Source organism: Canis aureus, chromosome 8 (genome assembly GCF_053574225.1).
Source record: "Canis aureus isolate CA01 chromosome 8, VMU_Caureus_v.1.0, whole genome shotgun sequence".
Classification (NCBI taxonomy): domain Eukaryota; kingdom Metazoa; phylum Chordata; class Mammalia; order Carnivora; family Canidae; genus Canis; species Canis aureus.
In genome coordinates, this window is record NC_135618.1 from 28,378,928 (window position 1) to 28,403,114 (window position 24,187).

Consider the following 24,187-nt stretch of genomic DNA (forward strand, 5'->3'; position numbering starts at 1 on the left):
AAGAGGGGTACAGAGGAAAGCAGTTTTAGTAGAATCACAGCCACAAGGCAAAGGTCTCTGTATCACAGACTGAACTTCACTTTGTGATCCTATTTGCTCTATAATGTCTGAAAACCATGATATGATTAACTTATGTAGTGCTTAAGACAAGTTTGAGAACACAAAATGAGAAATAAAATCTGGGAGTATTTTCCCACTGGAGAATTTCCTCCTGGGGAATGCAGCTAATGCCTCTGTTTTACCTGAGCAATATATTAGAATAATTAGAAATTCATAAAAATACAGACCACAAAAACATTGATTCTGTTTAATTAACAAAACATCTGCAAGGTAGAAGTTTATTTTATTTATCTGCCAGTGGAATTCCAAGAGGCAAAAAAAATCACTATCAAGGTTGGCCAAAGCAGATAATGAACATCATAGATTTTGAGTGAGGTTCTGGGTTCTAATGGTTTTACCTGACTGCATTAAGACACGTACACATGCCAATGTAAAGAAAGAACATTTACTGAACTAACTGCACAGAGACCTCATTGTTGGAACATTAACCATGACTATTATTGTATTTTTGCAGCTCTGCAAAGGTGCGGATATAATGACATCATGGGAGGAGGAGGAGGAAAAGGAAGGGGAAGGTGGCAGACGCGGGCTTAATTAAGTATTCCTTGCTGCTAGTATGAACAAGGAACAGACACTGTGTGGAACACAGATACTAATTCACATAACAGAGTAAGCAATTTAACAATTTACCGATGCAGACTCCCTATAAAATTCCTCTGCTATGATTCAGTTCTCTTATTTTTTTTCCTCTATGTAATCAAAATATTATCATGATGAATAATGCCTTGAGTCTTTTTTGAAAAAAAAAAAAGAGAGAGAAAGCAGCAGCAGCTCTGAATACAAGAGATCAACTCTGTGTATATATAATACGTATAACTCTTTAGTATCCACAAGATAACCTATGCCCTAACAATAAGAATTTTTCAATACAAGGGTTTTAACTTCCATCAGTTCCTAATGAATCATTCTTTCAGAAGATTATTTTTTAAGTTTCTTAAACAACACATAGTTCATGTAAAATATAAGAATTAACATAAGCTCTCAAGGTCAGATTCAGGGACATAATGCATTGCCTGAATCTAGGAACACATTTGCTCCTTGCTGCATATAAGCTGCACGTAAGAAACACAGGCTGCACTTTTTTGTGATCCATGCAGTAAGTGTTCACAAAAATCAAGCAAACAACTAGACATCCTTCAGCTACTAAAATGAACTCTCTCAGTCACAACAGACTCATCAACGAAAATAAAAGCACTGATGGCTGCGTCAAAACCATGCCGGGCTGAGTTAGTGCTGGAAAGGGCTGGCTGGAAAGACCACAATGAAAGCACTGAGAGTCATGAGTTGTCCACTTGTTTTTATAAGGGATTGAAGATTATTCTCCTTTCACATGGCTTTTCTCTACACCACAGGCTTTTGCAAACGAGGCATTTCAGGCTTCAAATGAAAACAATCATCCTTTAATGAAAATCTCAGAAATGCTTTTCTGGAGTTTCTGATCCTGGAGACAACTTGCTATATAGGTCCTTAAGGCAAATGCCAGGAGTCAAAGAAATTGTAGAACAGTCTCGAATGTAAACAATAAAATCACTGACCAAGGAGTTCTATCCATGGATGAAAACTCCTCCAAAAACACCTATCTAGAGAGTACCAGCTTCTTGGTTTTTGAAGTTCGTGTGAATTTTATGTCCTAGAAGCACTGTACATTGTTTCCTTTGTAGAGACTTCCGTAGTGGATAAAAGTTCATGATGTTGCTTAAAAAAACAAAACAAAACACCAACCCTAGCAAAGAGAAGCTACTCAAATACTAAGCAGTTCTGAGGTTTGTTTTTGTTTTTGTTTCATATTTTGCTTTTGTGGTTGGCATACGGAAAACCAAACTGAGAAATCATAATATTGGAGTATTTTAAGGGCATGCTATTGTAGATATTAACAAGCTTATTTATACAGTAAGACCTCTGCAAAAAGTGCTCAGCTCGATGCCACATTCCAGGATAGCCACCATTGGATTCTTTTTCTAAATTCCCCATGTTTACAGGTTTCACAAATACCCCTGAAGTCTTCCCGGTGTGCTTGGCAATGATAAAATTCATGGCAATATCATCACAGTTTTGGATTTCATCTATCAAAGCATGGACAGCGGCAGGCTGCCTCTGAAACAGGTCAAGGTATTTGCTATTGAAGAACGAGGCTCCAATCAGCACCATAGAGTACTGGTCACCATTCCCAAACCCTGGGGTTTGCAGTTCAAAACCTCCATAACTGTAGATGCCTGATGAAGTAGAGACATGCTTTCTAGGAACAAATCCTACAATTTGATCAGGAAATTGCTGAAAAGATGGAAAAAGAACAATTAAAGGTGGCATTTCATTAGAGCAGACATGGTGAAAAAGGCAATGATTTATTACAGAGAGAACTAAACTGATTTATCAACTTTCTTTTATTCCTGGCTTCTACCTCTCAATTTCATCTAATTCCAGGCAACTTCAGAAATCTATGTCCTGATACATTTGTAGGTCAAAATTCCATCACAACCCAAACTGTTGACAAATTTTCTAACCTTACAAATGCTATCTTAATTCAAATGTTATCTGATATTAATAAATTCTAGTCACCAAAGAGTCTGGTTCTTCAAAGCTGATAGTATGAATGCTATTTATTATGGGAAATAAGAAGATATAGTATAATTATTTTGAAAACGTTTCAATCTCTTAAGAGTACATAAAACTATGGATCTACATGTATGATTTTACTGTTTCCCCATGTTGATTTCAATATTCTTGAAAGCCACTGTTGAATTTAAACAATGCTATATTTCTCTCCCTTTTCAGCTTGGGCATTTCCTTTTTAAAAATATGAGTAAAAAATATATAATGAGATATTGTCAGGATCTTTGAAGAAAGGATAGTAGTAAAATCATAATACTAAAATGAGAGTAACTAAAAATGAAACAATCAGCCAACAAAAGAAAACCAGTGAAGCATGGAAAAGAAGTAAAAATTTACATAGTTAAAAGGTTTAGTTCAATCTCATAAGTGATTCGTGCTTTACTCATTTACTAAAAAGACATTAAACTAGGGACACACACACACACACACAAATCAGGCTAGGTTAAACCCCATTTCAAAAAATTCATCATCTGGGAGGGGTAGGATCCAGATACGGGAACACGGAATTCCCACGCTATGAGATGGTTGTATGAGCAGTTGGGTAAGTGTTCCGAAGTACCGAGGACAGGATGACAGCTGTGTTGCTGGGAGGCAAAGGGGAAAGTCAGTGGGTGGAGGATAAAGCCTGGGAGGCTTTGGAAAGGATATGCCATTTACATCATCTAGGAGAATGAATAAAGTTCCACAGATAGCTAGAGGAGGAAAAGTCACATCCTAATTAGCGGTAACGGGGGAGTGCAAAGGCACGCTAGATGCCCACTCCAGCCTTGCCTGCCTCTGTACCCCAAATCGTTAGACTACACCAGGCACTGATGGGGCTGAACTTTAGGAGTCAGGTTACCTTGGGCAATGGATTGAAACTATTCTTGTTTATTCTTCTATGAGTAAAACCTAAAAATCATATTTATCCATCTTTAATGATGGTTTACTTGGATTGTTCTAATTAACCACGATTCTATTTTCCCCCTACCCTGACAGTTTAGGGAAATTGATTTTTTACCTGAAAGAGAAATTTCACAGCTGGAGTATTACATTAGATTTTTTTTGCCTAAGAAGCTTTTATTTACAGGGCTGGAAAAACTGCTCTAGGGGAAAAAACTTGTTGATCGGTATACTTGGCATAAAATTAGAAACTTACGTTTTGAGAGTACTGACAGCTTGCAGAGTACTGCAACCACTTACCATTAATATCTAATGTTCTCATATCCCATGTAGCTAATTAAGGAGAGTTACTATAGTGCAAATTAGACCATTTATTCGGTAGCACAGTGTTTAATTATTTGACACAGCTTCAGAATACTGGTGTGCAGTCCTGGTTTCAGGTAATTGTACTGCCACTTGTAAAAGCCAGTTACTATTAATTAACAGATTCAATAGCAAAGAATTGTTTTTATAGAATAGCAAACAATTTATGCCTGTTTATTCCAACTAGGATTTAGGGGAAAAAAAACCCAAAATAAATTTTAAAAATGCATACATAAATAAATAAAACTGCCACCACAAAGATGCAAGTGGAATTAGTACTGCTACTAATTCCTAAAAAGTGGTCCCAGCATTAGGATTAAATTTTGCAGGAGTAATAAACACTTTCTTCTAAAGAAACTTATATACAATATTAATATAGAAATACACGTCTCATGTGAGACACATATCTGTGGCCTTGTAGAAAACTATCTCTAGATTCTAGTCTTTGCTATACCAGATCATTTCCTCCTTGTTCTCTGGAAGGTAGTTCTAGCTCTTTTCTCCAGTATATCAAATATAAATCAAATACAGATAAAAGATACCAGATTTTGCAGGTTGGCTTAACTGAACACGAGCCACGTTGACTGCCATGCAACAACTGTATCTGCCTCTTAGATAAATAGTGTCTATGCTGTTTAAGATGACTCACGTTAAACCACACTGGCCAACTAAACCCTAGGTAAAACTTTATACTGATGAATTCATAGAGGAAAAGCAACATTACCTGCCAAACTGAGAAAGCAAAGACAAGGTCTTGGGCACTAATTAGCGTGTCATCATCTACCATTAACACTGCTGCAACAAAAAAGGAAAAAAATAATTATACCCAACAGTTGGAAATGAAAACAAAGCTAGTAATATACAATGGTGTCTAGATAGAGCGTTCTAATGAATAATTTTCTAAACAAAATTAGTAAATAAGAAATGTATTCTTAGAAAAAGTACTTATTTGAAATGTAATTGATATTTATAATTGCCTGAGGGGAAAATTATCATGCAGCTCTCATCCATTATCCTAGAAACGAATGAATCTATAAATAAAACTGAGGGTCTTTCAAGCAAATTACAACACTCATGAAACTGCTCTGACCGGGAGGAAAAGGTGGCAAAAAAATACATTAAGCATAAGCTGAATGGCATTTTACTACTTTCTGTGATACAACAATATGTAATTATAGCAGATCTTTCACATTAACTTCTTTGCCACTGTTGCAAGACCTATGGGATTTCTTCCCCGCAAAACTGCTTCTTGACAGCTTGAAAACTGCCCCTTATGTTTTTCAAAGTGCTTTCTTTTGATTCACTCCCCCTGCTTTCTCCACATAATAGGACATGTAGAAGGCCCGAAAACTACACATCCGCCCCTGGCTCTGGTTAGCTGCAGCCCTAGCCAGCTAGGAGCCCAGCAGCAACTCACCATTGGTTTCTAGTTCAGGAAAGACCTGGAGTCGATTTCTCATCCTGTTTGTCGTCTGTAGTTTGAAGATCACAGGGACGGGATGCGGCCCTAGAGAATTCCATAACTCGTCTGGTCCCTTCTCCCCAACATTGTTCCACACTACAATCACTTTATGCAGATATGGCACAGCCTGATAATGATTTAAGAGTCTCAGTAAGAGATCTGTTCTGTTGTATGTCTGCATTATTAGAGTAAAGGAATCCAGGGTGGACTTGCCCTGGGATTTTATTTCCCTACGCAAAGTGAGCATCTTGTCTTCCTTGATATTTGGAAGTAAAGTGGTCAAAGCCCCGGCTACGAGCAGCAGCACGAGGATGACCACCAGAGAGAAACGAAGGACTCGAATGCCCATCACTCGTCCGGGAAGTTTGCAGATGTGGCAATACCTGGAATAGAAATGGAAATAAAATACAGAGTGTTAGCATTCTTACTAGTTACTGTGCTTTTGGTTTTGCTTTTTTAAGGAGGATGGAGGTAAATCTTAGTTTAGTTGATTTAAATTCAGTTCTCCCTGCCTCTTTGATAAGGCAATTTGGCCTCAGGGAAAAGTGGAAAGTGCAGTGAATCAACCTCCCCTTGGGCCTGCTTGCTTCACAGTTGTGGACAGAAGCTCACTTACACACAAGCCAGAAGAGTTAAGGAGTGTATTTTAAAAATCTGCCCTCATTTTAATATGAAGAATTTGGAACTGGAGCTATTTTTTCAAATGATATTACATTTCTCTTAGGAGTGTACTCATTCTTTAAACAGCTTTACTGAGATATTATCGACATAAAAATTGTATATCTTTAAAGTGTACAACTTGATGTTCCTATACATGTAGACAGCTGACCTTTGTACAGCACAGGGCTGAACTGCATGAGCCCACTTAATATGTGGATTTTTTTCAATAAATACAGCCTAGGACTGTCCATGGCTTTTTTCTTCCTTAGGATTTTCTTAACAACATTTCCACTTTTCTGGCTTAGTTTATTGTAAGAATACAGTATATAATACATATACAAAATATGTGTTCATTGAAACATGTATGTTATAGGAAGGCTTCTGGTCAACAGTAGGCTATTAGTTAAGTTTTGGGCGAGTCAAAAGTTATATGTGGATTTTTGACTGTGTGGTGTGTTGGCGCTCCTAACCCTCGCATTGTTCAAGGGTCATTTATATTCCAGAGTACTAAATTAAAACATACTTCTTGGTAGCAAACTTTTGTCCCAAAAAAAACCATATGCAGATAACCCTAATACAAGAAACATAATAATGGTAGCAACAGCAGCAACAAACAATTATGCTGAGTTTACAACTTATCAGGCCCTGTACTAAGTGCTTTGCATGTCATAGTATGTACTTATTCACTCAATAAAACAAATAGCTACGAGCGCTCATCGTACCAGGCACTGTTCTAGGATCTGTAGATACAGCAAAGAATAAGATAGACAAAGTCTCTCCTGTTAGACACAGAGAAAATAGTAGACAGAGGCAGACAAAAAGTAAAGCCAAAGATAATTTAGAAAATCTTTTTTTTTTTTAATTTTTATTTATTTATGATAGTCACAGAGAGAGAGAGAGAGAGAGAGAGGCAGAGACACAGGCAGAGGGAGAAGCAGGCTCCATGCACCGGGAGCCCGACGCGGGATTCGATCCCGGGTCTCCAGGATCGCGCCCTGGGCCAAAGGCAGGCGCCAAACCACTGCGCCACCCAGGGATCCCCCAAAGATAATTTAGGATAATGCTAATGAAGAGAATACATCAGAGTGACATAAGCAAGGGCCAGATTACCAGGGATTTTGTCAGCTGAGTAAGGAGTATGGATTTTATTCTAGTTGAGATGGGAAGCCATTAGAAAGGTTTGATCAGGACAGTGACAGGATCTAGTTTCTTCTACTATAGTCTGGAAACTTACAGAAGTTAAATATCTTTCTCAAGATTGGACCTGGAATCTACACCCAAGAAAATCCGATGCCAGAGCCAGGTTGTTCATCATTATGGGCTAAGGGAGGTATGTACTGCTAGATTTAAATTCTGGTTGAATTGAGGTAGGGCTCTGGAGCTTCTAGATCACCCTCTCTCACAGCACAAGAGTATCAGAAGGTACTGTAATCAGCTCTATACTCTCTTACCCCTCACTATACCTAAAGGATCTGCCTAAGATGACTACTAGGTGAACACACATCTCATGAATGTGGCCTGGACATTCATTGGTCAAACATTACTGGCTGATCAGACCTCTCAGTCATGTATGTAAGAAAAGACTGAATCTCACAGGCAGTATTGTAGAGACCCAGAGCTCTGATTTCCTACCCTCTCATACAGTTCACCATCACCCCTGCTGCTTCCTCCTGGAGCACTGTTGACTTTCAATTGCTGCCATTTTTTTCCATTCTTCTAGTTCTGCTTCTGATTCCAGACTTTATTTACTCTGCCACAAGCTCCCATAAGCTTTTTTAGGTAAGTCCTTATTTTATATTTTGGCAGCTGAGCCTTCATATACATCTTACCATGTATACCCTAGAACTATTCAACTGTTCTGTTCAAGTATGAAAGCAAGAAATGAGGAAAAAATATTCAAAGATCCCTACCTAGAAAAAGACTGAAAACAAAAATCAACCAGAAGTTTCTAAACATTTAGAAAATACCTTTAAGGAAAAAATAGATCTTAAAACCAGAAAGAATGAGATATTATTTCTTCTCTTTTTTGAGATCTTATTCTTTATGCCTTTAATGGATCTATCATCTACCCTCTCATTATTTTTCATACAATTTCTCTTCTCAGGCTATACTCTCATCTCATGAGAAAAATACTCTCATCTATTCCACAATAAGACAAACATGATAAAGCTAGAGGAGACTGCTCCCTCACAGCTGCAGTATGCTAATCACACTGAGCCACTGTCGCTGTTCTTCTCTGTGTATCATTGCCTCTGTATAGTTTATTTTTGGTTGTCTTCATCTCCTTAGAAAAATGTGCTGTGTATGGATACCTAAGCTCTTGAGTTCACACCCTGTGGCTAACTGGGCATGTGCAGCCAGACTGCCATTCCATGGGCAATCCTAAGACTGTAGTCTAAATCTTCCCATCTCACAGATTAGATTCTCAATGAAGTCACACTTCAATTTCCAAATGATGTGCAGTCAACCTTTTGTTTTTCACTGAAGAGATTTAGCAGTGGTGGAATTCAAGTGACAATCCCATGCCTGTGATCTTATTTCATGCGGTAAGGCATGTTTTGTTACTGTAGAAACAGTTTCTCTATACATAGTTCATTAAGGACATAGACCATCTAGACCATGCCTTTAACATCTCCCTTTGAAGCTTATGAGAATGGGGAATGGAATTCTAACAGGGCTAGGGGCATATACTCTATGATTGGATAGTGTGCGGAGGCATGTGCAAGCAAAGAAGAGCTTATTCATAAGATCAAGGGGATGGTCATTGTCATTCAACAACTCACACTTTTCAATAGTCCAGATTTGGAAAGCAATGTTACCTTGCAGTAACTTTTTTTTAGAGAGTTTTCAAAGATATTCCCTCCTGGACTTTCTCTGTAGCCTGTTCTGTTGAGAAAAGCAATTTTGTGTTTCTCCTTTTATCATGGCCTCACGTTAGATATGAATAAAATGAATTATTTTTGAAGTAACCTCAGCTTACTGTGATTATTTTTCAAGGACAGTAATTTAAGACTCTAGAATACAATGTTTTCATTGCACGCACCCCCTTACTAAACACATACTGTTAATATAGGCAACCAAAGACAAACCACTATGAATTAATAATCTTGGTTCAAAGGCCTTGAAAATCCTTCTAATCTACTGAATCAAAATCAGGTCTCATAAAACATATTTCAGTTCTGCCTAAAAGCATAAAAATGGGTAGCTATAAGCACTTAAGAGCGAAGAATCATCTGACAATTGCATTAAAATACACCCTGATTAAAATCTATGTGTTCATTTTCCACAGCTGAGTAGGAATACCAAATTGTAAAACTTACACAGAAGTACTTCTAGTTTCTAAAGCAGATACAGGTAACTACCTGGCAATTTTAGTGTAGAAAAAGTAATGAAGATTAATTACTATGGCCTACTGTAAATACAATTATATAATAATTATATATTTATGTATACAATATATAATAATTATATGGCCTATTATAAACATACATTGTCAAAGAAACTCATGAGTATTTCACTTTTACCTATACTTTTAAGTAGGATTTATCCCCATGCTCTTCAGAGAAATTTCCTCTTTCAGGTAACTTCTAATCCTCTATTTTACCTGTATCAAAAATGTGTTGGGAGATATGAATAATTTATCTTTAGAAACACAGTGTAAATATTTCATGTGATATTTATTAAATAATGCAACCCAATAAAATTATGTACAATTTTTAATCTGTATAGAAAGGCAAGAAGAGCAAGAACAGAGATTGTGGTACAAGTGGCACATCAGTACTTTGAGAACAGGTAAGTCTGGAACTCCACTGTAGGCCCACTAAAAACAGTTTCAGATCAGTTTGGAGAAGAACAATGACTTCACTGGCCATCTGGATTTCATTTTATAGTTTTCTTCTGTTCTTTCTCTAGAGAAAGAACTTACCTAATTCATAGTTTTGAGCTTTGAACACGAGATATGAGTAAGTACATACCTGGGGCAGTCTACATAATACGTAGAAAGAACAAAGAAGTAAATGCAGGCACCTCTCAGTTCTCTTGCTCTCAATTCCTGCACCTTCTTCTTAGATTTGATTTTCTTATTTCTTTTTAATGTCTATCTATTTACTGACACCTTGTCTCATTCTAAAAAGGATCTGTTAGCTCTTAGACTATTGCTTCTCTGCCTTTCTCCAGTCCATGACTCACCATAGATTAAATGTAACTTTAATAAATATGGTAAATGTCACCAAAACAAAACGTCTCCCTCTTCTGATCATCTGAAAAAACAAAGACTCCCAAATGACATTTTATGCACATATGTTAACGTATTAGTTCTTCATAGAGAGAGCACATCCTTGTAATTATTTTCATATTGTTCTTCTAGCATCTTCTAAACCAGGGGTTTTCAACGGGGATGACTTTGTTCTCCGGGTGATATGTGGCAAAAACTGGAGACATTTTTGATTGTCAGAACTGGGAAAGAGATGCTCTCGAGTGGGCAGACGTCAGAGTTGCTGCTAAAATCCTGCAATGGACAGGACATCCCTCCACAGGGAAGCATTATCCGGCTTAACATGCCAATAATGCTGAGGTTGAGAGACCCTGCTTCACATATACTTTACCTAACAAGACATACCTGGACATGATTGGGGGAAGGACTGCTAGCCAGATGGCCTCTGAAAACTCCACTGCTTTGGTTCTACTCAAATAAGGGATAAAGCTATGGATCCAAACTGCCCCAATATTTATATGCTTTGCTGTACAAACACATAAAATGAAAGAGAGCTCTAAGTCAACTTCCTTATTTCATAAAGAACAGAAGGTCCAGGCATAAGGAACTTGCCTAGGCTCATGTAGCTGCATATAGCACACCAGCAGCAGAGCCAGGACAAGAATCGAGATCTCCTGATGGCACGAAAGAGCCCATGACTCTTTCCACTGTACTATAGTCAATTCTGCAAGGATGTATAAAAAAATCAGTACATAAGACTGTCACTATCTGTAAGATAATATTCATACTTGGTATGCTGGGGTATTTTTTACAACTTCATCAAGATTTGTTTCCTATACCTTAAATTTCACCCATTTAAAACACAATTGACTCTTGAACAATATAGGTAGTAGGGGTACCAACCACTCCACCCCACATAGTCAAAACCCCATGTATAATTTTTAACTCCCCCAAGACTTAAATTCTAGTAGCCACTATTGACCAGAAGCCTTAGCGTAACATAAACAGTGGATTAACGCATATTTAATATGCTATACATATTATATACTGCATTCTTACAGCAAAGTAAGCCAGAGAAAAGGAAATGTTATTTTAAAAATCCATCTATAGCACTGTACTGTATTTATTGAAAAATATCTGCATGTAATGGGATCTGTGCAGTTCAAACCCATGTTGTTTAAGGGTCAACTAAACACTTTAGTGGCTTTCAGTATATTCACAGAATTGTGCAACCAGCACCACAAATGAATTTTATAACATTTTCAACACACCAAAAAGAAACCCCCAGACCCATTCATTAGCAGATACTCCCCATTTTCATCTCCTCCAGCCTCCCTCCCTGACCAGGAAATCACTAATCTACTTTCTGTCTCCACAGATTTGTCTGTTCTGGACATTGCATATAAATGGAATCAAACAATTTGTGTCCTTTGTGTAAGGCTTTTTTCCCTTAGCAGAATATCTTCAAGGTTCATCCATGTCACAAAACATACATCAGTACCTCACTCATTTTTTTATTGCCAGATAATATTCCATTCCCACATAGATATAACACATTTTGTTTATCAGTTGCTGGACATTTGGGGTGTTTCCACATTTTGCTATTATGAATATTGCTGCTATGAACATTCATGGACAAGTTTTTATATGACATATGTACTCATTTCTCCTGGGCATATACTTAGGAGCAGAACTGTAGGGTCACTATGTCAGAAATCTTTTAACATCTGAGAATTGAAGAGCTTTTGGAAGAGCATTATTTGAAATGTGAAAAAATTTTTCTTAAATGTGGGTATAAGAGTAAGAAAGTAAACAATGCACACATAGTCTATAAAGCAACAGTTGCAAATTCTCTAATGGGTGTCTCTAAATAGACCAGGCAATTTGAATTTTCAAAGACCCACTATGCAGTTATTTACTTCTATCATCTATCAACATTCCCTGGAAGGAATGCTGTTGAATGAAAAATCCTTTTTTCACGGCTAGTTCCTTCAGACTGAAAAAGCAACAATTATCCAGACTGAAGCTGAAAACAAATATGCCATAGTATGAACAAAGATTAGTTATGTCCTCTGACTCATAAAGTAGGGAAGTAGGGAGCAGCCTGACGTCGTGCATTGAGAAGCTGTCATTTTCATTTTGATGCCACAGATGGCGGAGGAATGATAACTCTCCTGCCATTTCACTACTAGATTTGTCTCATATCATACAGATTGTTTTCTCCTCTGGTTCATCCTGCAAAATATGTACTTGCCTAAAAACTGATGATCATAGAATATAGATGCTCAGAAAAGGGCCCTCAGCTGCCAAGACATAAACTCATCTTCAAAGTGGAACGCAGAGGCCAATTCAGAACCTGGGCTTTCCTTCCGTGAACATGTAAGACCTGGAAGAGACAGCTATGCAACTGGTGAGTAGTTTCTGACCAGGTTCATGGCATGCAGATGACACACTCACTGCTCAATCCCAGGCAAAGTGACACGTGGTGCCAAATTCCAGAAGGACTTTCCTCTCATGGTACCAACAGCCAGGGTGCTGGCCTAGGACTCCAAGTGTTAGTACACGCTATTTGCCCCACCTACAAGGCCCATTCCTGTCCCCAGCTGATAAATTCCTATCCCCAGGGTGACTCCCAAGTCTCTCTCAAACATCCCCTCCCCTGCAAACACTCCTCGCACTCTCCATCCTCAGTACGCCTGAGAACTAGAACATAGGGCTACTAGGCTTTGTTTCCAGGTATTACAACCATTGACTATGCTCCTTTTTGAGTCTGATTGCATCTGGAAGGCAGTTCCCATCAGTCTTTGTAACCCAGAACAGTCCCAGGCCCATTTTCTGAGCAACTGCTACCAACTCTTTGTGGTTAAATGGGGTAAGGGCATCCCTGTTCAAATAGTCTTCAACTCTACAATGGATAAGAAATGTTTGAAACTAACAGAACAAACTTAAATTAAATGCGAATGAAGGCCCAGTTAAGACTAGCCCCAAGAAGCCAGTCCCTATGTAAAAGACCTGAGGATAGTATCCCCCATCTGGTGACCAGCACAACCAGTCATGAAATGTGATCTCAGGCACAAGCCACTTCTCCACCTTCAGTTCTGTGGCCAAGCTACTTTGATAAATAAAAGAGATCCCAAGACTCTCTCCTTTTTTCTTTTCTTTTTTTAATCTTTTCAGAGATATTCTGCATTAAAATACCTTTGCACATCCTTGTTTCTATGGAAGCTCTTAGAGAATGAGCTGATTTGCCTTGAGGGGGAAATCATCACTTCTTAGATAATATCGCCCTTGTGAATTTCCCCAAACTTTTAGAAGCTAACAAAAATTAGAAGCTAGATGACTTCATCTGGCAGGCAGCATACATGATTTTAAACCAACAGAAAATAAAATCTAGTTGAGAAATGGGTCCAGAAACTGACCAAAAAAACCCCTTAGACTTGAGGATGATTGGCAGAAAAAGAAAATGAAGTGAGAACACTGCCACCAAGTGTCATTCACTATTGCCCATAGTAAGCCTCTTCCATTAAAATTTGAAGCCGCATACACTAGAATTTACTTCACAGCAAAACACAGAATGCCAGAAATAGCACATGAAAGGTCATTTTTCTTTACAAGTCTTTTCTAGGTGCTACACAGTATTCTGGGAAGAGTTCTCCCTTTAGTATTTTCCACATATTCAAGAAATTCATTCTTTTCACTGTTATTTTAGAAGTGCCATACCACTTTTCTCATCCTTTACCAACTGCTATCTTCTGCTTCCTAAATGATTTTCCCTCATTTTTCCTCCTGAAGAACCCATCTGTTCTTATAAGGCTCTTCCTAACTCCCATTACTTTCTTCACAGGTCTAAATACATCAAAATAAGTTAAATCATTTTGTTACCAATAAATATTCTTTATTATTCGTATTAATTATAGGAAATTATTTAGGACTAGGAAAAACAGGAGAACAGACTTATAGTAATAATAAATAATAAAAGTGTCCGTGCTGTTGGACTCCTCTTGTGATCCTCCTGTACTTACGATCGATTGTAGTGTTCCGAATGGGTCATTTAGATGACCACAATCTGGATCAAATTAGGATGAATACCATTAGTCTTTTCTAGTCAACTATACCTGACTACATATATAAGATCACTCATAGCCAATTTAAAGTCTTTCGTTCAGAAGGTTTGGTTTTGGCCCTCATTGCACTTTGAAACTGTAGTTCTGAAACAGTACTGCTAAAGCAGACTGATAAATAGCTACATTTATGCAATATCCCATTTGAATAGATAGATACTGTGACAGTTCATTTCTCACTATAGACTGTAAGGAAAGAATTTCTGTACTGGGCACATTAAAGATCAAGTCCTCCTGATGGCAGCCAGGCAGAGCGAGCCTCTCCTTTGTAGGGAAATCAGGTTTGATGAACACCAAGGGCAGCATTTTAAAGCAAGGATAACAGACTGTAAGTACCCACATTTCCAATTCCCTCCCCAATCCCACCCCTTTATTTATAGCAAAAGCTGCCCAATAGTCCTGGCATTTTTTTTCTTCCTAAGTCTATACAAAGCATCAGATCCTTTTCTATATTTCCTCAGACAGCTATTATCAATTAACTAGATTTGCTTCATTATCACAAATTTAAGAGGAAATAATGTATAAATATCATATGGAAAGTTTTTTTTTAAGTACTGCCTTTTTTAATCCAGCCATTTGCTACTGAAGCAGACAGCAAGACAGCGAGGTCCTGTCTACCCTCAAAGGGCATGGGTTATACTAGATAAAACTATCCTAGATAAAAGTTCACTTTAGCTTTGCATCTTTCTCCCGGAAATGCCAATTAATTGTAGCTATGATGAAGATAATGATGATAATGATGTCTGGAGATGACCAATTCCTTGGACATGTATTAGAGCAGGAGTAAGAATGGTCTTATTTCTAAGAGTAACATCCATGACTTGTAAGGCTCCAAGGAGTCAAAGCATCCCAAGAAAGCCTAGAAATAGAAACGCATTTTTAGCTCAGTACAGTGCCATGCAAAATTAGTTCCAGAAATGGGTCAAAAAGAAACCAAGTACATCTGCAAATATATTACTTTTACCATTCTAGCATAATAGAGCTTTTCATTTGGACTTCTGTTTCAGTCATAGGAAAATGGAGAGAAGGTAAGATTGTTAGGCAACAGATCTCTGGAATATTCTATGTAACCTTCTTTTACAAAATAGTGGTTTTCAGCAATAAACTCATATTCCAAAATTGCTAAGAGAAACAGACTTCTTCATACATATGAATTATAATTTATGAATAGTCTCAAATATCAGACCTAACATCAAAGCAATCCTGATTCATACAAGCTTTCTAACTTTTTTTGAGGCAGGTCAAAATACCCATGGTGAATATCCATCAGGCAACAAACATTTACAGGTACTTATCCTGTGCCCAGCTCTGTCAGGCACTAGGGATGCTAATGCAAAGAGCGCCCAGCTCCTGCCACCCCCTGTCCCTCGGAGCTCAGCACTAGTAATGAAAACTGTCAGACCTCAGCCACTTGTATGATATATAATTTCTCAAAACAGTAATGTTTCAAATCTTCTGAGACATGGAAACTAAAATCTATCCATCCCATTTTATGGATGGAATAGCTGAGATTGAGAATATGAAATCATTTTCCCTGAGCCACAGAAAGAGTGGTAGGTGACACCAAACTCCTGACTCTCACATTTCTTATCCTCAGCTTTGTTCTAATCTATAGGAATATTTCAATTTTAGGGGTATTGGCTTTATTCCATAAGCTGAGCTATTTTCATGAGTAAAACTAAAGGTGTTGGCCTTACAGTGTTTTCTAACAGGCCCTTGGCTCAAGTAGGAATTTTTATTTCCAAGGACATTAAGTACCTCTAGAGGAAATAACTCTTCTCAGATAAAAATATTGATACTACATTCATGTTCACAGCAGCATTGTTCACAAGAGTCAAAGGTGGGGGGCACCTGGAGAGCTCAGTCAGTTAAGCATCTGCCTTCAGCTCAGGTCATGATCCCCGGGTCCTGGGATTGAGCCCCCCTCAGGCTCCCTGCTCAGCGAGGAGTCTGCTTCTCCCTCTGGCCCTTCCACCTGCTTGTGCACACGCACTCTCTCGCTCTCTCAAATAAATAAATAAAATCTTAAAAAAAAAAAAAAAGAGTAGAAGCAACCCAAAATCCATTAACAGAGGAATGGGTAAACAAAATATGAGATAATTATTTAGCCTTTAAGCAAAACAATGAAATATTATTTAGCCTTCAAAAGGAAGGAAATTCTATCACATGCTGCATCATGGATGAACCTTGAGGATATCATGATAAGTGAAATAAACCACTCATAAAAAGACAAATACTTAATAAGGTATCGAGATAAAAAAAAATAAGGTATCGAGATTAGTCAAATTCATAGAGATAAAAAGTAGAATGGTGGTTGCCAGGGGCTGGGAGAAAGGGGAAATGGGGAGTTGGTGAATGAGTATAGCATTTCAGTTCTGTAAAATGAAAAAGTTCTGGAGAATGGTTGCTCAACAATGTAAATATTCTTAATACTACTATACATTTAAAAGTGGTTTAGATAGCAAATATTATGTGTATTTTACTACAATTTTTTAAAAAACAAACAAATAAAAAACCATACTGGTACTTACCTCATTATGGTAAAGTTTTAACTTTTTAAAAATTTTCTTTATGGCTTCTGTAATTGATAGGAACAGGATCTCTTGGTGCTATTAGGGGAAATCAAAGATTTTTCTGTGATGCTTTTGTCAGTCAATGGGAAATTTTTAAAAATGCTTTTATTGCCATTGCCTATAGGCTTCAAATTATTTTTAGAAATTAAAATGAGCTGTTCTGTGTTCTAAAAATTACATTTAGGCAGTGAGATAGGGAACATCTTCCTGTGAGGTTGGAGCTAACCCTGCTACATTTTTGTTTTCACTTTTGAGAAGTATGCAGAAGCAGAAAAAAAAAAACCTATCATCCCGCCTATCAATGTGTTTACACATCTGAAATCTCTATGCCATATATATGTGCCATGGAGCAAAACCTTGGAATGTCCTAGCAATTTACACTTATATTCGATTTCTAGATTTTTAAGAATCTGTGGTTTTATCCACCATCACAGCTTCTTAATTCAGTCTAGGTTCATGGGGCATTCGATTTGAGTATCTAAAAAAGCGTAGGGTTTAAAATAGGGCTGCAGCTAAATGCCAGGGTTGATTACTGAGGAATGACAGATGGCATCCTTCCTATTCCTTACTAACTACTGCCTCAAAGGAGCTGGAACTCCGACTGGAGATAAGCGTCTGCCTCTTCATTCTCCCTGAGTTCATTTCTCATGGTCCTCAATCACATGTCTGGGAAGCTGTTTTTTTTTTCCCATCGTACAGTTTGCCTAATTAATCTAATACAATTAATTAGTAGAAGATGATCTAAATAAATACAAGTTGAGGATGGAAATCCATTTATTAATTTAAAAATGTTCATGACTACATCTATCTTATAACCATGAAACCCCCATTTAGTTTTTTTTAAGACACGAAGGAATTAAGAATTATGATTGGAATCTTTCAAATTTTGATTGGAATCTTTTAAAATCCTGAACTGAGCTGAAGAATCATTTTTGATTTTCCAAAATAATGTTCTTTCATGAAACAAGTTACTGAAGGGGCAACCAGATGCCTGGGACAAAAGACTTCATATATATCAAAAGACTCACCGAGTGACAGTTGTCTCCCTTTGATACACTAAGGGCTTACCTTGTGCACATATAAAACATCACGATTCTAAAATCCTAGACTGATTTGCCTGTTACCCTCTCTCCTCACATCAGCTTGTTCTGCCCATAAAATTCTTCCAGGCAAAGAACTTTGACTTAATTGGCTTTATAATTATTTTTCCTCCTCCCACCCTGTACCCAGCACAGAGCCTAGCAGATAGTAGACACTCACTGAATGACTGCTGAATGAAAGAAACGAACTTTAACTTTGATATGACAATATATGTTGGTCAATATGTATGGAAGAAATATTATTTCAGAATGACAAAAGAAGTGAGATGCAAACATTTTCAACTCCTAGAACTTTTCCTGCTTTAACTAGTGTCCAATTTGTATTTCCAATAAAATGCCTTTAGTATTAAAGTTAGTAATTATGCCGTCTAAGAGTGAAAGATGTGAAGTGGCATTGCCACTTTTTGAAAGGAGAAAGCCCTCACGGGAATATCTTTATCTTTGAGGTAAGGAGTGAGGCAATTAGGGAGTCCCAGGAAACCAATATAACTGAAATTAAACTTCAATTTCTCTGACGTATGTCAAAAGTATTTGAAAGGGGTAATGCGGCTCCACAAACCACAAACCAGCTGAGCAATTTCTGGTTCGTAGCAATATAGGATAAAATGCAGAATTCATTTTCAAAGGCGGAATGCAAAAATACAGGCTCAAATTGCAGCTGACCTTGATGAATTAAAAGAGAATGCTAGAAATCAGTTACTGAAATTTGGTTATACCTCTACCGCCCTCCCCAGTTACATCATGTTGAAATAAAGCCGTTTTGGAGAAAAACCCAATCACCGTGGCAGTATTTACCTTTAATCTAGTTGGCACCCGCTTAATATTTCCCCAGCAGTGCAGTAAAGTAAAAATCAAAGTCTGTGGCTAAGATACAGGCTTCCTAAAAAAATGTAAGTAAATTCTACTCATTTAAAATATTTCTGTTTTAAATTAAAATAATGAAACACAGGACAAGAAAGGCAAAGAGAAAATATTCTTTAGAGAACTTAATTTCTGGGATCTAGCTGTTTTGCACAGCAGTTTTAATTGACACGAGCATCGGGAAAAAATCACATTTTCAAAAATAAAGCCAACGAATCACTACGCCAGTCACGCACAAAGTTCCAGGAACGAGAGCAAAGCATGCATACATCCCCATGCAAAAAAAAACATTTTTTAACACGAGAGCGTTTGCTCCCTCCTTACCTCGAGTGCAGAAGATTGCAGCGGGGCCCGCCGGCTTATTCGCTTGCAGCTTGGATCTCACAAAACGGAAGGGGCGTCTCGCTTGCTCATTTTTTGTGTTTATGGTGTGTGGGGGTTTTTTTTGGTTTTGCGTGTTTTTTTTTTTCTTCCCCTAATCCCAGAAGCGTGCACCCATCCTGCCTCATTCGCGGAGTGATAACCCGGGAAAAACACCGCCCGCACCGCGAGCGCCTGGAGCAGCGGACGGTCCCCGGCGGCCGCCCCGCCCTCCCGGTGACGCTCCACTTCCTGTTAGGCCGAGAGGCAGCTCCCGAGAAGCTCGGTTTTGTAGTTTCCAGCCCACGTCCAAAAGCCAGCCCTGCTCCCCCCGCCTTCTTCCCCAAGGTAACAACTTTTAATCCTTCACGTGACGGACCACCTGACCTGGCCCCAACAATTTTCCGGAAGGGCGCCGCGGGCGTCCCGACCACGGGGCGGGGCCGGGGCGGGGGCGTGGCCAGTGCGGGGGCGTGGCGTGGCGGGGGCGGGGGCGGGGCGGGGGCGGGGGAGGGGGCGGGGCCCGGGCCGGGAGCGGCCTCCGCGCCCCCCCAGACCGGTCCGCTCCTCCAGCGCCGCCCCCCGCTGCGCGCCGAGCTTCCACAGAGATCCCAGCGCCCCGAGATGACCTGGAAGTGAAGGCGCCCTGCACGAACTCGAGAGTTTTGGGGCGCGGGGGGGTTCGCGGGTCGAGACTGTCCGGGAAGCAAACCTCAATTCCAACACGATCCCGCAGGGGGCTCCTTTCAAGGGCTTCTCCTGGATTCACTTAACCTTCTTTCGAAAGACGTGTACTGATTTGCCCCCTTACCTGGCACTACGGAAGGCCGGGCGCTGGGACTGGGCGTACTAGGATTTGGGAGCCCGCTGAGCTCGCCCCGCGGCACCATCACTTGCCGTCCTGCGGGCTGGGCGGCTGCACAGCGCGCTGCCGCCTGGATCCTAAAGCAGGGCCATCGAAGCGCCGGGATTCATGCTACGAGGGGGAAATGGCGAGAGGGCAGGCGCTGGACGCCAGCGCATCCGGGCACATCAGTGGGAGGCGGGCGAGGCGGGCGACAGCGGGCCCTCCAGCCCCCAGCCACCCCGGGTGACTGCATCCCAGGCCTGCGCACCAACCAGCTAGTAGTTGCCACCTTTTTTCTGCCCCCGACAGCCCCCCGGGGGCTCGGGGCTCCCGCGCCGCCCCCCCCGCCCCCCCCGCCCCCGCCGCGCAGGCCCCGCCCCCGGCCCCGCCCCGCTCCGCGTCCCAGGACGCGTTGCGCGGCCCGGGCCGGAAGTCGGCGAGTTCCCGGGTGTGTGCCTCCGTCTGTCTGTGTCTGGAAGCGGCGCGCGGCCCGGGACAGACGCCGGGGAACCCCGTCGGAGGCGTCGCCGCTGCACCGCCGCCGCCCACGGAGCCGCCTGCAGAGCGGAGTGGCCCCGGCCCCTCGCCGGGCAGAGAAGATGTTGCCCCTGTCCATCAAGGACGATGAATACAAACCACCCAAGTTCAATCTGTTCCGCAAGATTTCGGGCTGGTTTAGGTGCGGGCTGCTGATTTTGCGGGAAGGGGGTATCGGCCGAAGGGGAGAAGGCCCGAGGTCCGGGCGGGGGCGCCGGGGACACCTTCCTTCCCCGCGGGGACGGGAGCGTTTGGAGCGGGGCGGGGGGTCTGGAAAGGGGCCCCGGGCCCGGGTCCTGGCGCTCCCTTGACTCTCCCGCCTCTTCTCCACTTTTACCTCTGCCAGGTCTATCCTGTCGGACAAGACGTCCCGGAACCTGTTTTTCTTCCTGTGCCTGAACCTCTCTTTCGCTTTTGTTGAACTACTGTACGGCATCTGGAGCAACTGGTAACCGAAGGGGAAAGGCAGGGCGGAAGCGGGGGGGGGGGGGGGGCGAGCAGTGTTTGCCACGTAGCTCCTCGCCGGGAGGTCCAGGTCTCGCTCGCTCTGCCGGCCGCCCCGCCGCCGAGCTGCTCTCGCATCCGCACCAATCTGGCAAGGCTACGTTGGCGATCCGGGGCCCGTCACGTGCAGCAGCATTACGATCTGGGTTCCGCCCTCCCAGGCCTCCCGTCAAACAAGAGTGACAAGTCTCCCTTCATTTTGGCCGGTAGAGAGTCATCCCTGACTACAAACCGTAGCTTTGCTCACTTTCTTGGAATTGGGAGAAAACTCTGTCCTGCCTCTTTGGGGTGGGAGTGTTCCTTGCTTCCCTTGCGGGGGAGTGGCATTCGGATTTCACCCTTAAGGTTCCGACAGGGAGTAAGACCTGAGATGTTCAACCTGATTCATCAGGCTTTGGAATGGGAAGGAGCTCCGTAAAGGGGATTTCCGGGGAAATGTGTGTCATTCTCTTCTCCTTAGTTTTATGTTACGACTGTCTCGTGATTTTCCTCCGGGCTTCCTGCAGAAGAAGATCTCATATAGTTTCCCACAAACTTACATCTCTTGAGTTCATGGGTTTCTGTGCCATCTTTGGGTGGGTTCGTTTGTTTTTGAGACTGCGTTGGGAAGAGGCAAATTCAGGGACTCTGGAAATGAAGTACTATTACCCGGGCGTTTGCTGTTGAGTAACTTAGGGTCTTGTAAAACTGTTCAGCGAACAGTAAGATCATTACACTTCTAAGTGTGCTGATTGCGCTTTGAATCTCACACTCATTTGAGAATCTGATAAAAACCAACTCTCAGAATTTTATATAAAACTCAGGGTGATACTGGGTTCCTTGAAATCGACCATGAACCCTAGCTTAAGAGCCTATGCCATTTATGCTTTATTTTCTATTAATTGGAGTTAGTCTCCATATAGTCCTTTTTCAGAGAGAATTGCCGTTCTTGATCTTTATTGAGATTGAACAATGATATTAAATAAGATCAGCCATTTTCTGTTGCATTTATATTTTTATGTGAAAAAGTGGACTTCTTTTCAGATGTCAACTCAGTTTTATAAAAAATACCCAGCACATTATTGAAGGTTATTGATTTACTCACCACTTTAAAATTGAAACATAAGAAAATCTTGGTATATGTAATAACCGTTTTGAAACCTCTGGGAAGCAGATATGTGTATTCCATAATATGAATATCCTTCAACGTAAGGTGCATATTAAAAGCACTGTGTTGTATTGTAATGATCGTGCTTTATTATAAATACATAGTACAATATATTTTGCTCTTCTTAAATTAAGCCATATTGTGGCATATATACTGGCTGTATCAAGACTGTAACTTGGTTGCATATGTACACTTCGGCTACAGTTGCTTTATATTACAATACATTATCTTTCAGTATGGCCTTCCATTACGTAAATTACTATGTGAAATGCCTTGTTCAAGGGAATTATATTTGAACTACCTAAACCACTTCTTCCATGGAAAGTTAGGTATAAAGTAAATTTTTTGATCTGTAGGGATCTATTGAGGAAATTACAGTTGGCGTTTGAACAACATGGGGTTTAGGGGCATGAACACTGTGCAGTCGAAAATCTATGTATAAGCGTTTGACTCCCCAAAAACTTAACTTCAAATAGCCGACTGTCAGCCATAAGCCTTAGCGATAGCATAGTTGACTAACCCGTGTTTGTATATTATGTGTATGATGTACTGTATCCTTACAATAAAGTAGGCTAAAGAAAAGGAAATGTTATTAAGAAAATCATAAGGAAGAGAAAATACATTTATGGTGCTGTAGTGTATTGAAAAATATCTGCTTATAAGTGGACTCGCGCAGTTCAAGCTTGTATTGTTCAAGGGTCAGCTGTACTAAAGCCATTGTCTTCTAAGCCACGCGTCAGTATGCATCAGTACATAAGGAAAACGTCAGTGGTACATGATTTTTTCTTCTGCCCTTTGGTGGCTTTTTCCTCTGATCCTACGATCTGTTTTTCCTCCAGTTTACTCTTTTCGACTGTGATATTTGTATCTTCCACATTTGAAATCTATCTCTGACCTAGTGTCTGTCATACCTAAACCATTCAGTAGGTTTTCATCATTATGTTAACCTCCATATCCACTTATTCCCCAATATTAATTTTTATCAGTGGATTGGGAATACAGCCACATTGTTCTTGAAGCCTTGGCAGATTTAAAAATTGCTTGGGCCTTTTCATAATCTGGATTTCTGTGTCTTACTTAGATATCACAGTTTTTAGTCCTTTTTGTTGACTGATCAACAATTTCTTTATATGACTGGATTATCTGTTCCTAAAGTTTCAATTAGATTTTAAGTTCCTTGAATAAATGCGTCACCAAAATTCAGTTTGTTTGTCATAGTCATTTCTGTGTTCATTTTCATTCTATAAGAATTAAGTTTCAAGATGTTATGAACATGAAATGTCAATAATTTTTTCCATTACAGAATTAAAAGATGGATAAAACATGCTCTTTCTTCACAAGTAAAGCTTTATAGGAACAGTTGGTCTAGTTGCAAAAAAAATGTTAAATAGTTCTGCTTCTTGTTTAGGGCCTTCATTATTTAAAGAAAGAACTTAGGGATGCCTGGGTCGCTCAGTTGGTTAGGTGTCTACCTTTGGCTCAGGTCCTAATCTCAAACCTGATGTCAGGCTTCATGCTCAGCGAGGAGTCGGCTTCTATCTCTCCTCTGTGTGTGTATGTTCTCTCTCTCTCTCTCTCTCATATAAGTAAATAAAATCTTTTAAAAAATAGAGGAAGAACTTAGTTATAGTTGGTTTACATTTTTGATGGTGAGAATGTGTCATCAGTGGAAGCATAGCTAAACTCTTTGTGTGTTTTCCCCCATTAGATACCCAATGCTTTTTACTTTTCCACTAGAATGTAAACTTTATTAAAGTAGGGATCTTTTCTATCTTACTCAGGCACCTCAATACATGGCACATAGTGTGCTTAATACATATGTGCTGA

The 24,187-nt window shown here is 40.1% G+C and overlaps 2 protein-coding genes across 9 annotated transcripts in view; one reads left to right on the top strand and one right to left on the bottom strand.

Annotated features, from left to right (window-relative positions):
• Nucleotides 1-301: 301 nt before the first annotated feature.
• On the bottom strand, nt 302-21,161 carry EXTL2 (exostosin like glycosyltransferase 2). Of its 8 annotated transcripts, none has more exons than XM_077905623.1 (6): nt 21,047-21,161; nt 20,137-20,301; nt 16,963-17,040; nt 5,393-5,820; nt 4,700-4,770; nt 302-2,391 (listed from the first exon to the last, which is right to left on the bottom strand). In XM_077905623.1, the coding sequence occupies exons 3-6, from the start codon at nt 16,965-16,967 to the stop codon at nt 1,903-1,905; spliced, it is 993 nt and encodes a 330-aa protein (XP_077761749.1). In that variant the 5' UTR covers nt 16,968-17,040; nt 20,137-20,301; nt 21,047-21,161; the 3' UTR covers nt 302-1,902. The 8 variants fall into 8 exon arrangements, with proteins under 8 accessions (XP_077761749.1, XP_077761755.1, XP_077761751.1 ...); XM_077905629.1 differs by lacking the exon at nt 21,047-21,161 and adding an exon at nt 9,622-9,701 and having other exon boundaries at nt 20,137-20,430; XM_077905625.1 differs by lacking the exons at nt 20,137-20,301; nt 21,047-21,161 and adding exons at nt 9,622-9,701; nt 19,290-19,780.
• SLC30A7 (solute carrier family 30 member 7) overlaps nt 20,589-24,187 on the top strand; it is a 91,091-nt gene continuing 87,492 nt past the window's right edge. The window contains exons 1-2 of the mRNA XM_077905620.1: nt 20,589-20,851; nt 21,056-21,157. Of these exons, the coding sequence (XP_077761746.1) occupies nt 20,772-20,851; nt 21,056-21,157 (182 nt within the window). The 5' untranslated portion in view covers nt 20,589-20,771. The remainder of the gene's footprint in view (nt 20,852-21,055; nt 21,158-24,187) is intronic.